The 17032-nt window shown below is 41.3% G+C and overlaps 1 protein-coding gene across 2 annotated transcripts; it reads left to right on the forward strand.

The window, feature by feature from the left end:
* The first annotated feature begins 9982 nt into the window (after positions 1-9982).
* Oog1 (oogenesin 1) lies at positions 9983-16163 on the forward strand. Of its 2 annotated transcripts, XM_006515619.2 has the most exons (5): positions 10022-10085; positions 10875-11057; positions 13284-13594; positions 14109-14684; positions 15319-16162. In XM_006515619.2, the coding sequence occupies exons 3-5, from the start codon at positions 13470-13472 to the stop codon at positions 15890-15892; spliced, it is 1275 nt and encodes a 424-aa protein (XP_006515682.1). In that variant the 5' UTR covers positions 10022-10085; positions 10875-11057; positions 13284-13469; the 3' UTR covers positions 15893-16162. The 2 variants fall into 2 exon arrangements, with proteins under 2 accessions (NP_848772.3, XP_006515682.1); NM_178657.5 differs by lacking the exon at positions 10875-11057 and having other exon boundaries at positions 9983-10085; positions 15319-16163.
* The last annotated feature ends 869 nt before the right edge of the window (positions 16164-17032 follow it).

Raw genomic sequence — 17032 nt, forward strand, 5'->3', positions numbered from 1 at the left:
ATATGGCAGTCTCTACATGGTCCATCCTTTCATCTCAGCTCCAAACTTTGTTTCTGTAACTCCTTCCATGGGTGTTTTGTTCCCACTTCTAAGGAGGGGCATAGTGTCCACACTTCAGTCTTCATTTTTCTTAAGTTTCATGTGTTTAGGAAATTGTATCTTATATCGTGGGTATCCTAGGTTTTGGGCTAGTATCCACTTATCAGTGAGTACATATTGTGTGAGTTTCTTTGTGATTGTGTTACCTCACTCAGGATGATGCTCTCCAGGTCCATCCATTTGGCTAGGAATTTCATAAATTCATTCTTTTTAATAGCTGAGTAGTACTCCATTGTGTAGATGTACCACATTTTCTGTATCCATTCCTCTGTTGAGGGGCATCTGGGTTCTTTCCAGCTTCTGGCTATTATAAATAAGGCTGCTATGAACATAGTGGAGCATGTGTCCTTCTTACCAGTTGGGGCTTCTTCTGGATATATGCCCAGGAGAGGTATTGCTGGATCCTCCGGTAGTACTATGTCCAATTTTCTGAGGAACCGCCAGACTGATTTCCAGAGTGGTTGTACAAGCCTGCAATCCCACCAACAATGGAGGAGTGTTCCTCTTTCTCCACATCCATGCCAGCATCTGCTGTCACCTGAATTTTTGATCTTAGCCATTCTCACTGGTGTGAGGTGGAATCTCAGGGTTGTTTTGATTTGCATTTCCCTGATGATTAAGGATGTTGAACATTTTTTCAGGTGCTTCTCTGCCATTCGGTATTCCTCAGGTGAGAATTCTTTGTTCAGTTCTGAGCCCCATTTTTTAAGGGGGTTATTTGATTTTCTGAGGTCCACCTTCTTGAGTTCTTTATATATGTTGGATATTAGTCCCCTATCTGATTTAGGATAGGTAAAGATCCTTTCCCAGTCTGTTGGTGGTCTTTTTGTCTTATAGACAGTGTCTTTTGCCTTGCAGAAACTTTGGAGTTTCATTAGGTCCCATTTGTCAATTCTCGATCTTACAGCACAAGCCATTGCTGTTCTGTTCAGGAATTTTTCCCCTGTGCCCATATCTTCAAGGCTTTTCCCCACTTTCTCCTCTATAAGTTTCAGTGTCTCTGGTTTTATGTGAAGTTCCTTGATCCACTTAGATTTGACCTTAGTACAAGGAGATAAGTATGGATCGATTCGCATTCTTCTACATGATAACAACCAGTTATGCCAGCACCAATTGTTGAAAATGCTGTCTTTCTTCCACTGGATGGTTTTGGCTCCCTTGTCGAAGATCAAGTGACCATAGGTGTGTGGGTTCATTTCTGGGTCTTCAATTCTATTCCATTGGTCCACTTGTCTGTCTCTATACCAGTACCATGCAGTTTTTATCACAATTGCTCTGTAGTAAAGCTTTAGGTCAGGCATGGTGATTCCACCAGAGGTTCTTTTATCCTTGAGAAGAGTTTTTGCTATCCTCGGTTTTTTGTTATTCCAGATGAATTTGCAAATTGCTCCTTCTAATTCGTTGAAGAATTGAGTTGGAATTTTAATGGGGATTGCATTGAATCTGTAGATTGCTTTTGGCAAGATAGCCATTTTTACAATGTTGGTCCTGCCAATCCATGAGCATGGGAGATCTTTCCATCTTCTGAGATCTTCTTTAATTTCTTTCTTCAGGGACTTGAAGTTTTTATCATACAGATCTTTCACTTCCTTAGTTAGAGTCACGCCGAGATATTTTATATTATTTGTGGCTATTGAGAAGGGTGTTGTTTCCCTAATTTCTTTCTCAGCCTGTTTATTCTTTGTGTAGAGAAAGGCCATTGACTTGTTTGAGTTAATTTTATATCCAGCTACTTCACCGAAGCTGTTTATCAGGTTTAGGAGTTCTCTGGTGGAATTTTTAGGGTCACTTATATATACTATCATATCATCTGCAAAAAGTGATATTTTGACTTCCTCTTTTCCAATTTGTATCCCCTTGATCTCCTTTTGTTGTCGAATTGCTCTGGCTAATACTTCAAGTACTATGTTGAAAAGGTAGGGAGAAAGTGGGCAGCCTTGTCTAGTCCCTGATTTTAGTGGGATTGCTTCCAGCTTCTCTCCATTTACTTTGATGTTGGCTACTGGTTTGCTGTAGATTGCTTTTATCATGTTTAGGTATTGGCCTTGAATTCCTGATCTTTCCAGAACTTTTATCATGAATGGGTGTTGGATCTTGTCAAATGCTTTTTCTGCATCTAACGAGATGATCATGTGGTTTTTGTCTTTGAGTTTGTTTATATAATGGATTACATTGATGGATTTTCGTATATTAAACCATCCCTGCATCCCTGGAATAAAACCTACTTGGTCAGGATGGATGATTGCTTTAATGTGTTCTTGGATTCGGTTAGCGAGAATTTTATTAAGGATTTTTGCATCGATGTTCATAAGAGAAATTGGTCTGAAGTTCTCTATCTTTGTTGGATCTTTCTGTGGTTTAGGTATCAGAGTAATAGTGGCTTCATAAAATGAGTTGGGTAGAATACCTTCTACTTCTATCTTGTGAAAAAGTTTGTGCAGAACTGGAGTTAGATCTTCTTTGAAGGTCTGATAGAACTCTGCACTAAACCCGTCTGGTCCTGGGCTTTTTTTGGCTGGGAGAGTATTAATAACTGCTTCTATTTCTTTAGGGGATATGGGACTGTTTAGAAGGTCAACTTGATCCTGATTCAACTTTGGTACCTGGTATCTGTCCAGAAATTTGTCCATTTCGTCCAGGTTTTCCAGTTTTGTTGAGTATAGCCTTTTGTAGAAGGATCTGATGGTGTTTTGGATTTCTTCAGGATCTGTTGTTATGTCTCCCTTTTCATTTCTGATTTTGTTAATTAGGATTTTGTCCCTGTGCCCTTTAGTGAGTGTAGCTAAGGGTTTATCTATCTTGTTGATTTTCTCAAAGAACCAACTCCTCGTTTGGTTAATTCTTTGAATAGTTCTTCTTGTTTCCACTTGGTTGATTTCACCCCTGAGTTTGATTATTTCCTGCCGTCTACTCCTCTTGGGTGAATTTGCTTCCTTTTTTTCTAGAGCTTTTAGATGTGTTGTCAAGCTGCTAGTATGTGCTCTCTCCCGTTTTTTCTTGAAGGCACTCATAGCTATGAGTTTCCCTCTTAGAAATGCTTTCATTGTGTCCCAAAGGTTTGGGTACGTTGTGGCTTCATTTTCATTAAACTCTAAAAAGTCTTTAATTTCTTTCTTTATTCCTTCCTTGACCAAGGTATCATTGAGAAGAGTGTTGTTCAGTTTCCATGTGAATGTTGGCTTTCTGTTATTTATTTTGTTATTGAAGATCAGCCTTAGTGCATGGTGATCTGATAGGATACATGGGACAATTTCAATATTTTTGAATCTGTTGAGGCCTGATTTGTGACCTATTATGTGGTCAATTTTGGAGAAGGTACCATGAGGTGCTGAGAAGAAGGTATATCCTTTTGTTTTAGGATAAAATGTTCTGTAGATATCTGTCAGATCCATTTGTTTCATCACTTCTGTTAGTTTCAGTGTGTCCCTGTTTAGTTTCTGTTTCCATGATCTGTCCATTGGTGAAAGTGGTGTGTTGAAGTCTCCCACTATTATTGTGTGAGGCGCAATGTGTGCTTTGAGCTTTACTAAAGTTTCTTTAGTGAATGTGGCTGCTCTTGTATTTGGAGCATAGATATTCAGAATTGAGAGTTCCTCTTGGAGGATTTTACCTTTGATGAGAATGAAGTGTCCCTCCTTGTCTTTTTTGATGACTTTGGGTTGGAAGTCAATCTTATCAGATATTAGGATGGCTACTCCTGCTTGTTTCTTCATACCATTTGCTTGGAAAATTGTTTTCCAGCCTTTCATTCTGAGGTAGTGTCTATCTTTTTCTCTGAGATGAGTTTCCTGTAAGCAGCAAAATGTTGGGTCTTGTTTGTGTAGCCAGTTTGTTAGTCTATGTCTTTTTATTGGCGAGTTGAGACCATTGATGTTAAGAGATATTAAGGAAAAGTAATTGTTGCTTCCTGTTATTTTAGTTGTTAAAGGTGGCATTCTGTTCTTGTGGCTGTCTTCTTTTAGGTTTGTTGAGGGATTACCTTCTTGTTTTTTCTAGGGCGTTGTTCCCGTTCTTGTATTGGTTTTTTTCTGTTATTATCCTTTGAAGGGCTGGATTCGTGGAGAGATAATGCGTGAATTTGGTTTTGTCGTGGAATACTTTGGTTTCTCCCTCTATGATAATTGAGAGTTTGGCTGGGTATAGTAGCCTGGGCTGCAGTTTGTGTTCTCTTAGTGTCTGTATAACATCTGTCCAGGCTCTTCTGGCTTTCATAGTCTCTGGTGAAAAATCTGGTGTAATTCTGATAGGCTTTCCTTTATATGTTACTTGACCTTTTTCCCTTACTGCTTTTAGTATTCTATCTTTATTTAGTGCATTTGATGTTCTGATTATTATGTGTCGGGAGGAATTTCTTTTCTGGTCCAGTCTATTTGGAGTTCTGTAGGCTTCTTGTATGTTCATATGCATCTCATTCTTTAGATTTGGGAAGTTTTCTTCAATAATTTTGTTGAAGATGTTTGCTGGACCTTTGAGTTGAAAATCTTCATTCTCATCCACTCCTATTATCCGTACGTTTGGTCTTCTTATTGTGTCCTGGATTTCCTGGATATTTTGAGTTAGGATCTTTTTGCATTTTCCATTTTCTTTGATTGTTGTGCCGATGTTCTCTATGGAATCTTCTGCACCTGAGATTCTCTCTTCCATCTCTTGTATTCTGTTGCTGATGCTCAAATCTATGGTTCCAGATTTCTTTCCTAGGGTTTCTATCTCTAGTGTTGCCTCGCTTTGAGTTTTCTTTAATGTGTCTACTTCCCTTTTTAGGTCTAGTATGGTTTTGTTCATTTCCATCACCTGTTTGTATGTTTTTTCCTCTTTTTCTGTAAGGACTTCTACCTGTTTGATTGTGTTTTCCTGTTTTTCTTTAAGGACTTGTAACTCTTTAGCAGTGTTCTCCTGTATTTCTTTAAGTGATTTATTAAAGTCCTTCTTGATGTCCTCTACCATCATCATGAGATATGCTTTTAAATCTAGGTCTAGGTTCTCAGGTGTGTTGGGGTTCCCTGGACTGGGCGAAGTGGGTGTGCTGGGTTCTGGTGATGGTGAGTGGTCTTGGTTCCTGTTAGTAAGATTCCTCCGTTTACCTTTCGCCATCTGGTAATCTCTGGAGTTAGTAGTTATAGTTGACTCTGTTTAGAGATTGTTCTTCTGGTGATTCTGTTACCGTCTATCAGCAGACCTGGGAGACAGATTCTCTCCTCTGAGTTTCAGTGCTCAGAGCACTCTCTGCTGGCAAGCTCTCTTACAGGGAAGGTGCGCAGATATCTTGTATTTGGACCTCCTCCTGGCCGAAGAAGAAGGCCCAAAACAGGACCTTTCTCAGACACTGTGTTGCTTTGGCAGTTCCCAGGTGGTACAGACTCTCACCTAAGCAGACTAAATTCCTAAGTTCCTTGGAGTCCCGGGACCAAGATGGCGACCGCTGCTGCTGTGGCTTAGGCCGCCTCCCCAGCCGGGCGGGCACCTGTCCTCCGGTCCGGACGGTGGCTGGCTGTCCCCGGCCCACAAAGGGTGCTGCCTCAGCGCCTCTGTGCTTCCGCCTGTTCCAGAAGCTGTCAGGTTCTCTGGCGCACCCTCTCACCTGTTCAGACTAATTTCCTAAGTTCGGCGGGTCCCGGACCAAGATGGCGACCGCTGCTGCTGTGGCTTAGGTCGCCTCCCCAGCCGGGTGGGCACCTGTCCTCTGGTCCGGAAGGTGGCCGGCTGTCCCCGGCCCACACAGGGTGCTGCCTCAGCGCCTCTGTGCTTCTGCCTGTTCCAGAAGCTGTCAGGTTCTCTGGCGCACCCTCTCACCTGTTCAGACTAATTTCCTAAGTTCGGCGGGTCCCGGACCAAGATGGCGACCGCTGCTGCTGTGGCTTAGGTCGCCTCCCCAGCCGGGCGGGCACCTGTCCTCCGGTCCGGAAGGTGGCTGGCTGTCCCCGGCCCACAAAGGGTGCTGCCTCAGCGCCTCTGTGCTTCTGCCTGTTCCAGAGGCTGTCAGGTTCTCTGGCGCACCCTCTCACCTGTTCAGACTAATTTCCTAAGTTCTGCGGGTTCCCTGCATTCTCCTTCTAAACTTGCTCTCTCATCATGCTCTGATGTCACAAAATGCTCTTACTCTCAATGCCTTTTCACCGAATGCTATGCCTTTACTTCTAAGTTCTTTTTGAGTTCAGTTCTGTCAAAAAAGTTCTCTTATGTCCTGACTGAAAAAAAAAATTATCCTCATTTCTGTTCTAATAAGTTCTGTTCAGAACTGAAAAAGAAAGTATTATGTCTAAAAAGTTCTCTTCAGCTCAGTTGTGACTCTTTTCTTTCTCCTCAGCACTTAGACATCTTTCAGAACACATGAACTCACTTTAAAAAGTTTATCACAAATTTACACAAAGTCAAATCGTAAATCTAGTAAGTTTACAACAGTGAATGCTTCTATGCATAATAATTAGGTGAAATTATCTGGCTAAACATTCATCAGCTGTCATATCTTCACAGTGTTTTTTGTTTTTTTTTTTGAGAGTTACAACCCACAACTAAGTTATTAGTGAAGTTTTCTATAGATAAATCCAGTCAATATTTTACCTTCAGTCCTAGAACCTATAGTAAATCATTAGTTCTCTTTTTAAGACCTCTGGTTAATGGTTTTTACAACTTTTTGGAATGTGCTCTGAGTAACAAAATGTCTGGTTACTCTCTAGAATCAACTGATGACATATGGGAGATAGTCAGAGTTCTCATTACTTTTTAGTTATGGAATTTCTTCACAATGATAGAAACCCTAAGACAAGTTAGTACCACCATAGTAGGCTATTGCTGAGATAGGCCTGAGCCTGTTTGGGGTTGCATTGACTTTGGAACTTTGGGATATAAAAGTCATTGAGTGTTGATAGCTTAGTGGGAAATTCTAAAGGATCTTAAAGAAAAGATGAGAATGTTAAAATTCTCAGTCCAGTGAAATTTTAGAGGGAAATTTAATGACTTTATCAGGGCTATTTGCAATTTTGAATTGAGATATCTCTGGTCCTGGTTACCTGAAGCTGAAGAATCACCTGTATCTAACTTGCTACCATAATCACTAAAGTGAAACTTTGGCTTTGCTGGGATAATTGATGCTGGTCAGCTAGAGGGGAGAAACTGGTGGTGATTAAGAAGAGAGCAACATCATTAGGTGAAATTTATTGGGAAGAGTTTCCTGAGAATACAGAGAACCTGTGTTAAGGTCAGGTGTTGAGAGACAGAGGCATGCACAGATCCTGAGTTGGGGTTCTAGCACCCATATAATGTAGATCATAACCATCTTTAACTCCAGTTACAGGGAATCTGAAGCCCCTTCTGGTTTCTGTGAGTACCTGCACATACTTGCACACAAACACAGCCATGTACTCATAAGTTATTTTAATAAAGAAAATAAAGTATTGAACGAATTTTAAAAATGCAGTAAAAAACAGGGCTGTAGAAATAACACAGCCTAGCCCAGGAATGAGAGTTTATGCCTTTCCCCCATAACTGAGCTGGAGATGGAGGCATTAAGCATTTGGGGCATCAAATGTGCTCAGAGTCACTATCTCTGAAGTGAGGGGTCAAGAGCAAGACCACTGGGCATCAGTCAGATCCTCAGCCCAGTGATAAGCATCTTTGTTGTCCAAGGGGTGGTCTAAATCATAACTCTGTGCTCCTGATATCCCAGTCTCAGCTCTGTGCTCCGGCTCCTCCAACAATTTGCTCTTACTCCTAGTAAGAGAAGATTGATCTAGAACTTTGTATCTGTGGAGATATCTTTCTCTGTGGTCCTTGGGGATGGATGCATAAAATTTAGGTACCCTTGAGATCTATGAAATAGTATTTACCAGAAGGGTCAACCTGGAAGAGTGGGTTACAGAGTAACAATTCTCAGGTGTGTGAGATAACAAGTGAGTAGTGTTTTCCTCGTGGCCCTTCACATGTGTGCTGTGTGGTATGGGAGGTTATACTGAGCCTGGAATATACATATTCTGACCTTGTAGACAGAGATAAATATATTTGTCATGCATCTGCCATGTTATGCTTAAAAGCAGTGTCTCTTCCCAAGGTATAGACTGAGTTCTCTGAAGAGTCAAGTAAGATGAAGATAGCATTTACTTTCTGGTATGCTTAGAGTCTATAATATATCCTGGAATAAAGAAAAATGCAGGGAACCTGTTCTAGAAAGCCTCAACACAAGTTATCATTGCATCTTCAAGTGGGCAGAGTACAACTGCAGAATCACCTCCTTAGCTTGGTGCTGTGGTAGAGGAATTCCTTCAGAATGAGCATATCAATGCTATTTCCATAGAAACTGACCCTGGAGGTGTGCACAGTGTTGCATGCCTTTAACCCCAGCCCTCAAGAGGCAGAGGGAGGTGGACCCTGACAAAACCAATAAGCCTACAAATTAAATTGTACTAGAGATGAAGCCTGAGATGCATTTGCAGTTGTTGGAAATAAGTTTTCATTCACAAAGAAAGAGACTGTCAGGCCATGTTCAGTGCCTGGATATACAACCTTTACTCTCTTAAGAGGGCATATGAGGGAAATGAATCACAGGAAAACAGAAAGTGGGCTTAGATCTTATTACAACACAGATAGTGACACTTTTATATCCACTGGGGTCAGAACTCACAGTTCTGTTTTATTGCCTAGTTGGAAAGGAATTGAAACATGGTTTGGGGTGGGAGGCAGGTAATACGTTTCTTTTGTTCTTTTTTTTTTTTCAGGGCAGCAGCCACCTTCTAGCCCACCCCTGTCTTTAATTTAAGTGCAGCAGGGGTTGTAACCTCCCCCATTCCCCTCAGCCTGAAACCTGGCTGATCAAGTTTCACTGCTAGTATGAAGAGAGCATCTGGGTGGAGCTTGCAGCCCTATCATTCTGCCACTCCCACTGCTGCTGCCTGCCACCTAGCTATTCCTGAGCCAAAAACGTGGTCACCTGAAACTGGACTCCAGGGATAATTTGGCAGGAATGGGCCCCTTCCCCTGCTTCATAACCCAGTGTTGGGAATAGTAAAATTGAACCTTGATCAGATGGTTGTCTTGGTTCCATCTCTCTCACACCACCTAGCCCCCTCTTCTCTTCCAGGTTTCCAAAATGCCTTCCAGACTAGAACCCAGACATGTGAGCCGCTGGCTGGCTGCAACAAGGGGTGATGGGGACAGGCAGGCAGACAGACAGACGGACAGACAGACATATATAGAGAGGAAGAGGTGTCTGGAACCGCAGTCCTAAAGAATGTAGCAGACACTGTAGACTGGATGATCCTTTCTCTAACACCATTCCCTTCTGGAAAATGAAGACCATCTTTTCCCTTGTAGTGAACGTTCTTTATTTTGGTTTGGATGTACATACAATTAGAAGAGATGATGACCATTATCTTAGACTCTCCTCAAGTTTACTGCGTAGCTGAAGGTGAAATTAAGCTGATCTGTTTGGCATCCTCCCACTTCAGTCTTCTCAAGTTAGCACAGCTGAGGACTGACAAATCATCAGGGTCAGCCTTGAACTCCAGATGCTGCTAACAGAATAAGGGCTCCCAAGAAGCTAGGAAAAGGGGATTAAAGTCTACACCCACAATGCTACTTCAACTTCTACAAGGTGAGGCATTGGCCATACATACACAAACCAGCAGAGTCTTGAACTCAGAGATCCACTTAACTTGGCTTTGCAAGTAATGTGAGTAAGGGCATCAGGCATAACCACTCGTCTTCAGTAAATCAATTCTTGACTATGGGTCTGGTCTTAGATTCTTCCTGTGTACAGATCTGGTCTAATTTGCAGACACTATTTAAATCTGAAAATGAGCAGGTGGATGGAGACTCAATTGTTGAACCAGAGGCTGACTTTAGCTGGGAGGGTGTGGCTACAAAGGGAGGGTTCAGCTGAAAGGTATATAATGATTCATAGCAAGGAGAGGAAGTATAGATTAGGTCTCTTGGAGCCTGGAGTCACAGCTTTCCCTTGCCCGAATATGGTGATCTGTCTCCATTGTCCAGATCAGGTAAGTACCTCAGCTCCATCAGGATACCTCATCTCATGTAACCTAGTCTAGCCTTGTTCTCACTTGAAATTTTGTTTATATACTGTGTTACTTGCTGGGTTTTTTTTTTTTTTTTTTTTTTTTTTTTTTTTTTTTTTTTGAGATCAGTTATTTCTAGGCAAGATTGCTTGACCTCAATCCTAGATATTCTGTATTTTTGGCTAATATCCATTTTTGGTTAGTACATACCATGCATGTCATTTTGAGAGTAAGTTACCTAACTCAGGATGATATTTCCTAGTTCCACCATTTGCCTGCAAAATTCATAGTGTCCTGATTTTTAACAGTGCAATAGTATTCCATTGTGTAAATGAATCACATTTTCTGTATCCATTCTTTGGTTGAGGGCTATCTGGGTTGTTTCCAGCTTCTGGATATTACAAATTAGAAAGTTTTGAACATAGTGGAGCATGTGTCCTTGTAGTATGGTGGGATGTCTTTTGAGTATACGCCCCAGGGTGGTATAGCTAGCTTGTCAGGTAGAGATGTTTCCAATTTTCTGAGGAACCACAAGATTGATTACCTGAGTGGCTGCACCAGTTTGCAATCCTACCAGCAATGGAGGAGTGTTCCTTTCTCCACACCCTCACCAGCATGTGCAGTCACCAGAGTTTTTGATCATAGCTATTCTGATTGTTGTAAGGTGGAATCTCAAGGTCATTTTGAATTGCATTTAACTGATGACCAAGGACTTTGAATATTTCTTTAAGTGATTTTTGACCATTCAAGATTTTACTATGGTTGAATTAGGAGAAGGATTGAAGAAGCTGAAGGGGAGAATGACCCTATATGAACACCACCAGCTTCACCTTTCTTTGACAACTGGGAGCTCCCAGAGACTGAGCTACCCAACCAGGCAGCATATATAGGCTTGTCCGAAGCCCAGGCACATGTATAGCAGAGGATTGCCTGATCCAGCTTCTGTGGGAGAAGGTGAGAATAATCCTAGAGAGACTTGAAGCTCTACGGGAATGGGACTACCCTTTTGGAGACAAGGAAGATGAGGAATTTTATAAAACTATGGGAGGGGGGCAATGATTTGAATATAATTAAAAAGAAAAAAATGGCAGGCCTTAAAAGTGTGTTCTCAATTACTTCCAATTATTAATTGGTTCATTGTCATTTCTGTGGGATATTTTTTTATATAGATTTGTTTTTGTCTTTTGAACAGTCTCACTAAGAATGTCAGGGTGATCTTGAAATCAAAGCACTTTTGCCTGGAATGTAAGATATGAGTTAGACAAGTCCCTTCACTACTGATCTTTATGTGACTTTAAGACTGGCATTTTTTGGTGTGCTTTTAATCTCAGTAACAGGAATGGAGAGGGAGGCTGTGAATGTCAAAACAGCTATGTATTAAATTAGTCTCTAAAACCAAAACAAGGGGTTCAAGAGATAGTTCAGTGGTTAAGAACATTAAGTATTCTTCCAGATGTACTGTGTTCAATTCCCATTAACTATATGGTGGCTCCCAACTATCTACGGGATCACATGCCCTCTATGTAGCTGTCTGAAGACAGGAAGAGTATATTCCTATTCATTAAAGAAATAAAGCAATACATAATTAAAAAATAAGGCAAACCAAGCAAATGGTATTTGCTTCTCACTGATAAATAGTCTCTAATTTTATGGAACTCAGGGTGTTCTCAAACTTGCAAGAAGAAGAAACATGCATATATATATATATATATATATATATATATATATATATGTGTGTGTGTGTGTGTGTGTGTGTGTGTGTGTGTATACATACATATCCATGTTTATGCATACACATATATACAAATATGTTTGGGTGTATATTGTGTATGTATATGTACATGTATATACATATAAGTGTGTGTGTGTATTTAATAGACATTATATCCTAATCATAGCCTTTGTCGCTCCTATCCTCTCATACCCTCACTTTACTCCAACAGGAAGGCAGAAAGTAAATGGTATCTATGCTTGATACCAGCCAAATTTATAAAGTAAGTTTCAAAACAGCCATGGATAAGAACAAGTCTGAAAGAAGTAAAACAAAACAAAACAAAACAAAAAAAACCAGATAAAAAACAAGGTATTTTCATGTGCTGATTGATACATGGTTTATTCTTTTCAAGGAATCCAGGATATGTTCAAATTTTCAGAAACAATCCTGCCTATTTTTATTTAGTATTCTAATGAAAAATCTGAATATCACCTGAAATTAAAATTTCCACTCCTTTTTCTTACATTTTTGGTCTTTAATTAGTTTTTGCAGGTCTCAGAAAAGCTGTTATGGTGCTGTAGAAGGTACAAATTATGGCATTGAACTTGTGAACCTCCTGGCTTCAGCATGTGAATTTTAAACTCTACTTCATCATTTATTCTTTCTGGATTCTTGCTAAAGAGTTACATACTGTGCCAATGACTACTGAAAGTTTAATTATAGTAGTGTAGTTTTTCCTACTCTCTTTAGCTCTGTAGCTTGCATTACTCAAGCTTGGAGCTTCCCCAACACCTTCTCCAAAAGGCCATCATGAGTAATAATCAAAGATTAATGTCAATAATTATTGATAGGAATTTCAAAGACATGTTCTATGCAGTGTAGCTGAATAGGGATTGTGGAAGTTTGGAAACTGTTTTCCTTTGCTTTCTTTGAAGGCCTAGAAATGTAAGCATAGTCTATTTATCATCAAACAACTGCCTGAGCCTTCAGAGTTCCTGGGGATTCCTTCCCAGTGGGATGTATTCATCCAAACTGTGGCTAAACTTGGATGTGGCCTTTGGGAACTAGGATACATGGGAGAATTTTCATATCACCAGAGAGAATTGTGGCTTTAAAACCAGCAAAGGGCAGACCAAGCAGTTCTGGTTTGGATATATTATGGTGGCATCTTCTGAGCAGTGGTGGAACGCACATATAATCTTAGCAATTTGGAGGCCCAGGCAGGCAAGTCTCACTGAGGTCTAGGCCAGTGTGGTCTATAAAGCAAATTGCAAGACTGCTCAGAATACAGGTAGTTCTATAAAGACCCTGTCTCTAAAAACAAAGAAAATCGAAGGTGATCAAATTGGTAAACTGAGTTCTCTATCCTCATCGGTAGTGATCTAGCCCTCACACTTCCCTGTGTGGGCAGAAGGGCTCCCTAAATTTCTTGTCATTAATGGTGTATTTTTTACCTGCTTCCCTAGGATGATTCTTTAGAAGAAGTCACAGAGGAATGCTATTCCCCACCCACCCTCCAGAACCTGGCAATTCAGAGTCTACTGAGGGATGAGGCCTTGGCCATTTCTGCTCTCACGGACCTGCCCCAGAGTCTGTTCCCAGTAATTTTTGAGGAGGCCTTCACTGATGGATATATAGGGATCTTGAAGGCCATGATACCTGTGTGGCCCTTCCCATACCTTTCTTTAGGAAAGCAGATAAATAATTGCAACCTGGAGACTTTGAAGGCTATGCTTGAGGGACTAGATATACTGCTTGCACAAAAGGTTCAAACCAGGTAGGCAAAAGCAACTGGTATTGGAGGATGGTTTTCTGAGTGCTGAGAAGAAGCAACTAGAGACAGAGAATATTTAGCCAACCATGGATCAAAGACTTCTGATCTTCAATTTTCTCTTTGCCCCACATTCAACATTGTTCTTGACTGGGTATAGAAGCTTATAGGGTGTAGGGTTTTAAGCTCTGTCTCAGCTCTCTGGGCAAATAATGGCTAATGCAGAATACAGAAGAAGAGTAGACAGCCAGTGAGAAATGGGTCTTTCCTGCATCCCTCAAAGGTACAAGTGCTTGTGATTAAGGAGCCTGGAATCAAGGGAAGGAAGACAGGGCTAAAGATGCCCCTCTTGCAAAGAATGTTATGCATTTACTGAGCATGTGACACTTGGGGTTTAATTCTAGGCAAAGGAAAAGGCAAAGTTTTGGAAGAAAGAGCTGATGTATGAGATGTGAAAAGAATCAGAGTGTAATATGTGTCTTCTTTTATATTCTGATAATTATACTCTTTTCTCTCACAGTAGGTGCAAACTCAGAGTAATTAATTGGAGAGAAGATGACTTGAAGATATGGGCTGGATCCCATGAAGGTGAAGGCTTACCAGATTTCAGGACAGAGAAGCAGCCAATTGAGAACAGTGCTGGCTGTGAGGTGAAGAAAGAATTGAAGGTGACGACTGAAGTCCTTCGCATGAAGGGCAGACTTGATGAATCTACCACATACTTGTTGCAGTGGGCCCAGCAGAGAAAAGATTCTATTCATCTATTCTGTAGAAAGCTACTAATTGAAGGCTTAACCAAAGCCTCAGTGATAGAAATCTTCAAAACTGTACACGCAGACTGTATACAGGAGCTTATCCTAAGATGTATCTGCATAGAAGAGTTGGCTTTTCTTAATCCCTACCTGAAACTGATGAAAAGTCTTTTCACACTCACACTAGATCACATCATAGGTACCTTCAGTTTGGGTGATTCTGAAAAGCTTGATGAGGAGACAATATTCAGCTTGATTTCTCAACTTCCCACACTCCACTGTCTCCAGAAACTCTATGTAAATGATGTCCCTTTTATAAAAGGCAACCTGAAAGAATACCTCAGGTAAGGAAGGACTGAGAGGGTCCAGTAAGACCAGAGAAAACACATCACTTTTCTTTTGCTTTTTTCTTCTTTTGTTTTATTAAGCTAGGGAGTCCTTGATAATCTGGCCACAATAAACCTAGCACTGTTATAAACATAATATATCTGAGTAGATGAGCTGTGTGCTAAGATATGTATGATGAGGCATAAGCATGCCTCTTATCGCTCATGTGTGAAAGGTTTTGAGTTCAGAAACAGGTTTAGCAGATGAGCTATATGCAACACTGGGTTTCAAGATGAAGACAGGATCATGGCCTTTGGAGGAATAAAACTTCTGAGAACTCTTAACAACAGCCCTAGTAGTTGTTAAACTTTGTTTGAGGTAGGTAGTTCTTCCTACATGCACCATGTTGGCCTGATATATCCATTGCTGTGTTTTCCAGCCATGCCCTGAATCATACCTATAGTGATAACTACAGACCTCAGACTAGAATACTGTGAGTTGTGAGAGCAGATAACACAAGGCCGTATCCTAGAATTGACCTCAAAGTGTAGCCACAATGAGTTTGGGAGAAGTGCCGTCTGCTTAGCTGTCAATTATATCGACCCTTTTCAACAACATTTGTCAAAAAGCAAGCATTTCTTCTCTACCCAGGTGCCTGAAAAAGCCCTTGGAGACACTTTGCATCAGTAACTGTGACCTCTCACAGTCAGACTTGGATTGCCTGCCCTATTGCCTGAATATTTGTGAACTCAAACATCTGCATATTAGTGATATATATTTATGTGATTTACTCCTTGAGCCTCTTGGTTTTCTCCTTGAGAGAGTTGGAGATACCCTGAAAACCCTGGAATTGGATTCATGTTGTATAGTGGACTTTCAGTTCAGTGCCTTGCTGCCTGCCCTAAGCCAATGTTCTCACCTCAGAGAGGTCACTTTCTATGATAATGATGTTTCTCTGCCTTTCTTGAAACAACTTCTACACCACACAGCCCTGCTGAGTCAGCTGATCTATGAGTGTTACCCTGCCCCTCTAGAGTGCTATGATGACAGTGGTGTAATACTAACACACAGATTAGAAAGTTTTTGTCCTGAGCTTCTGGATATACTGAGAGCCAAAAGACAGCTCCATAGTGTCTCCTTTCAAACAACCAAATGCTCTAAATGTGGTGGGTGCTACATTTATGATCGGCATACCCAATGTTGCCGTTTTGTGGAACTACTATAAGCTTGATTGTGAAACTGAGAAATAGAAACTTAGTATTGGGGACTGATGAAATCCTAAGTGAATGTCCACTGCTAAATGGAGCATGAAAATGTCAATCACCTAAAAGTCTGAGATACACAGGAAAGTCAATAACTTCCTCTGAGCTGGTGAATGGATGTTGCATCTGTAGAAAGTATCAAGCACTTGTAGTTTGAATGTGTTACAATAGAAGCACCATTTTATGAGACTGGCCCAATCTGTTGACTGCATACAATAAATCTGTTGACTTTTTTTTTTGGGTTGCATGTATGTCCCTATCAGACCACAGATCCTAATCTTTCCCAACATTTCTGTACCTGTGTCTGGTTTCTTCATTCCTCATCACCATAATTAGGTAATTGTTAGATTTGTGCATTTCATTTCATGCCAGGAACAGGTCTCATTAATGGGACACAAAGATCATGGCTTCCCATACAGCTCAATGTTCGCGAAAGAAATTCATTTCTAGTACAATTAGATTACAGCAATTGAATTAGATATGTAGAAGTATGGGATGAGGGGATAGGTTTCATCTGCAGGCAAGAAAATGAGAGCACCCTTCGAGACTAGTCTGTGCAGGTGAGAGTGTGGGCTACAGAAGCTAAAAGCTTCTGAGACAGGCAGAAGCCACACAGCTTCTGAGGCAGACCCTGTTTCAGGCTCCAGATATCTGGGCACCTTCCCTGCCAGAGGAGAGGTGTCCGCCCCGCCTGAGAGGGCTTTGCTGAAGCACTTGGGAGACCCATCTTTGTTCCCGGATCTCTCCAAGACTAGTCTGTGCAGGTGAGAGTGTGGACTACAGAAGCTAAGGAGGAGCCACAAAACTTTTGAGGCAGACCCTGTTTTGGGCTCCAGACATCTGGGCACCTTCCTTGCCAGAGGAGAGGTGTTTGTCCCGCCCAGGGAGGGGGGGTTGCCAGAGCACCTGGGGGAGCCAACTTGGTTCCTGGATCCCTCTGAGACTAGTCTGTGCAGGTGAGAGTGTGGGCTACAGAAGCTAACAGCTTCTGGGACAGGCCAAAGCTACACAGCTTCTGGGACATGCCCAGTTTAGGACTTTTATCTAGGAGGCAGGTCCAAATGCCAGATATCTGTCCACCTTCCCTGCAAGAGGAGAGCTTG

The sequence above is a fragment of the Mus musculus genome, chromosome 12 (genome assembly GCF_000001635.26).
Source record: "Mus musculus strain C57BL/6J chromosome 12, GRCm38.p6 C57BL/6J".
In the NCBI taxonomy this organism is placed as follows: Eukaryota; Metazoa; Chordata; class Mammalia; order Rodentia; family Muridae; genus Mus; species Mus musculus.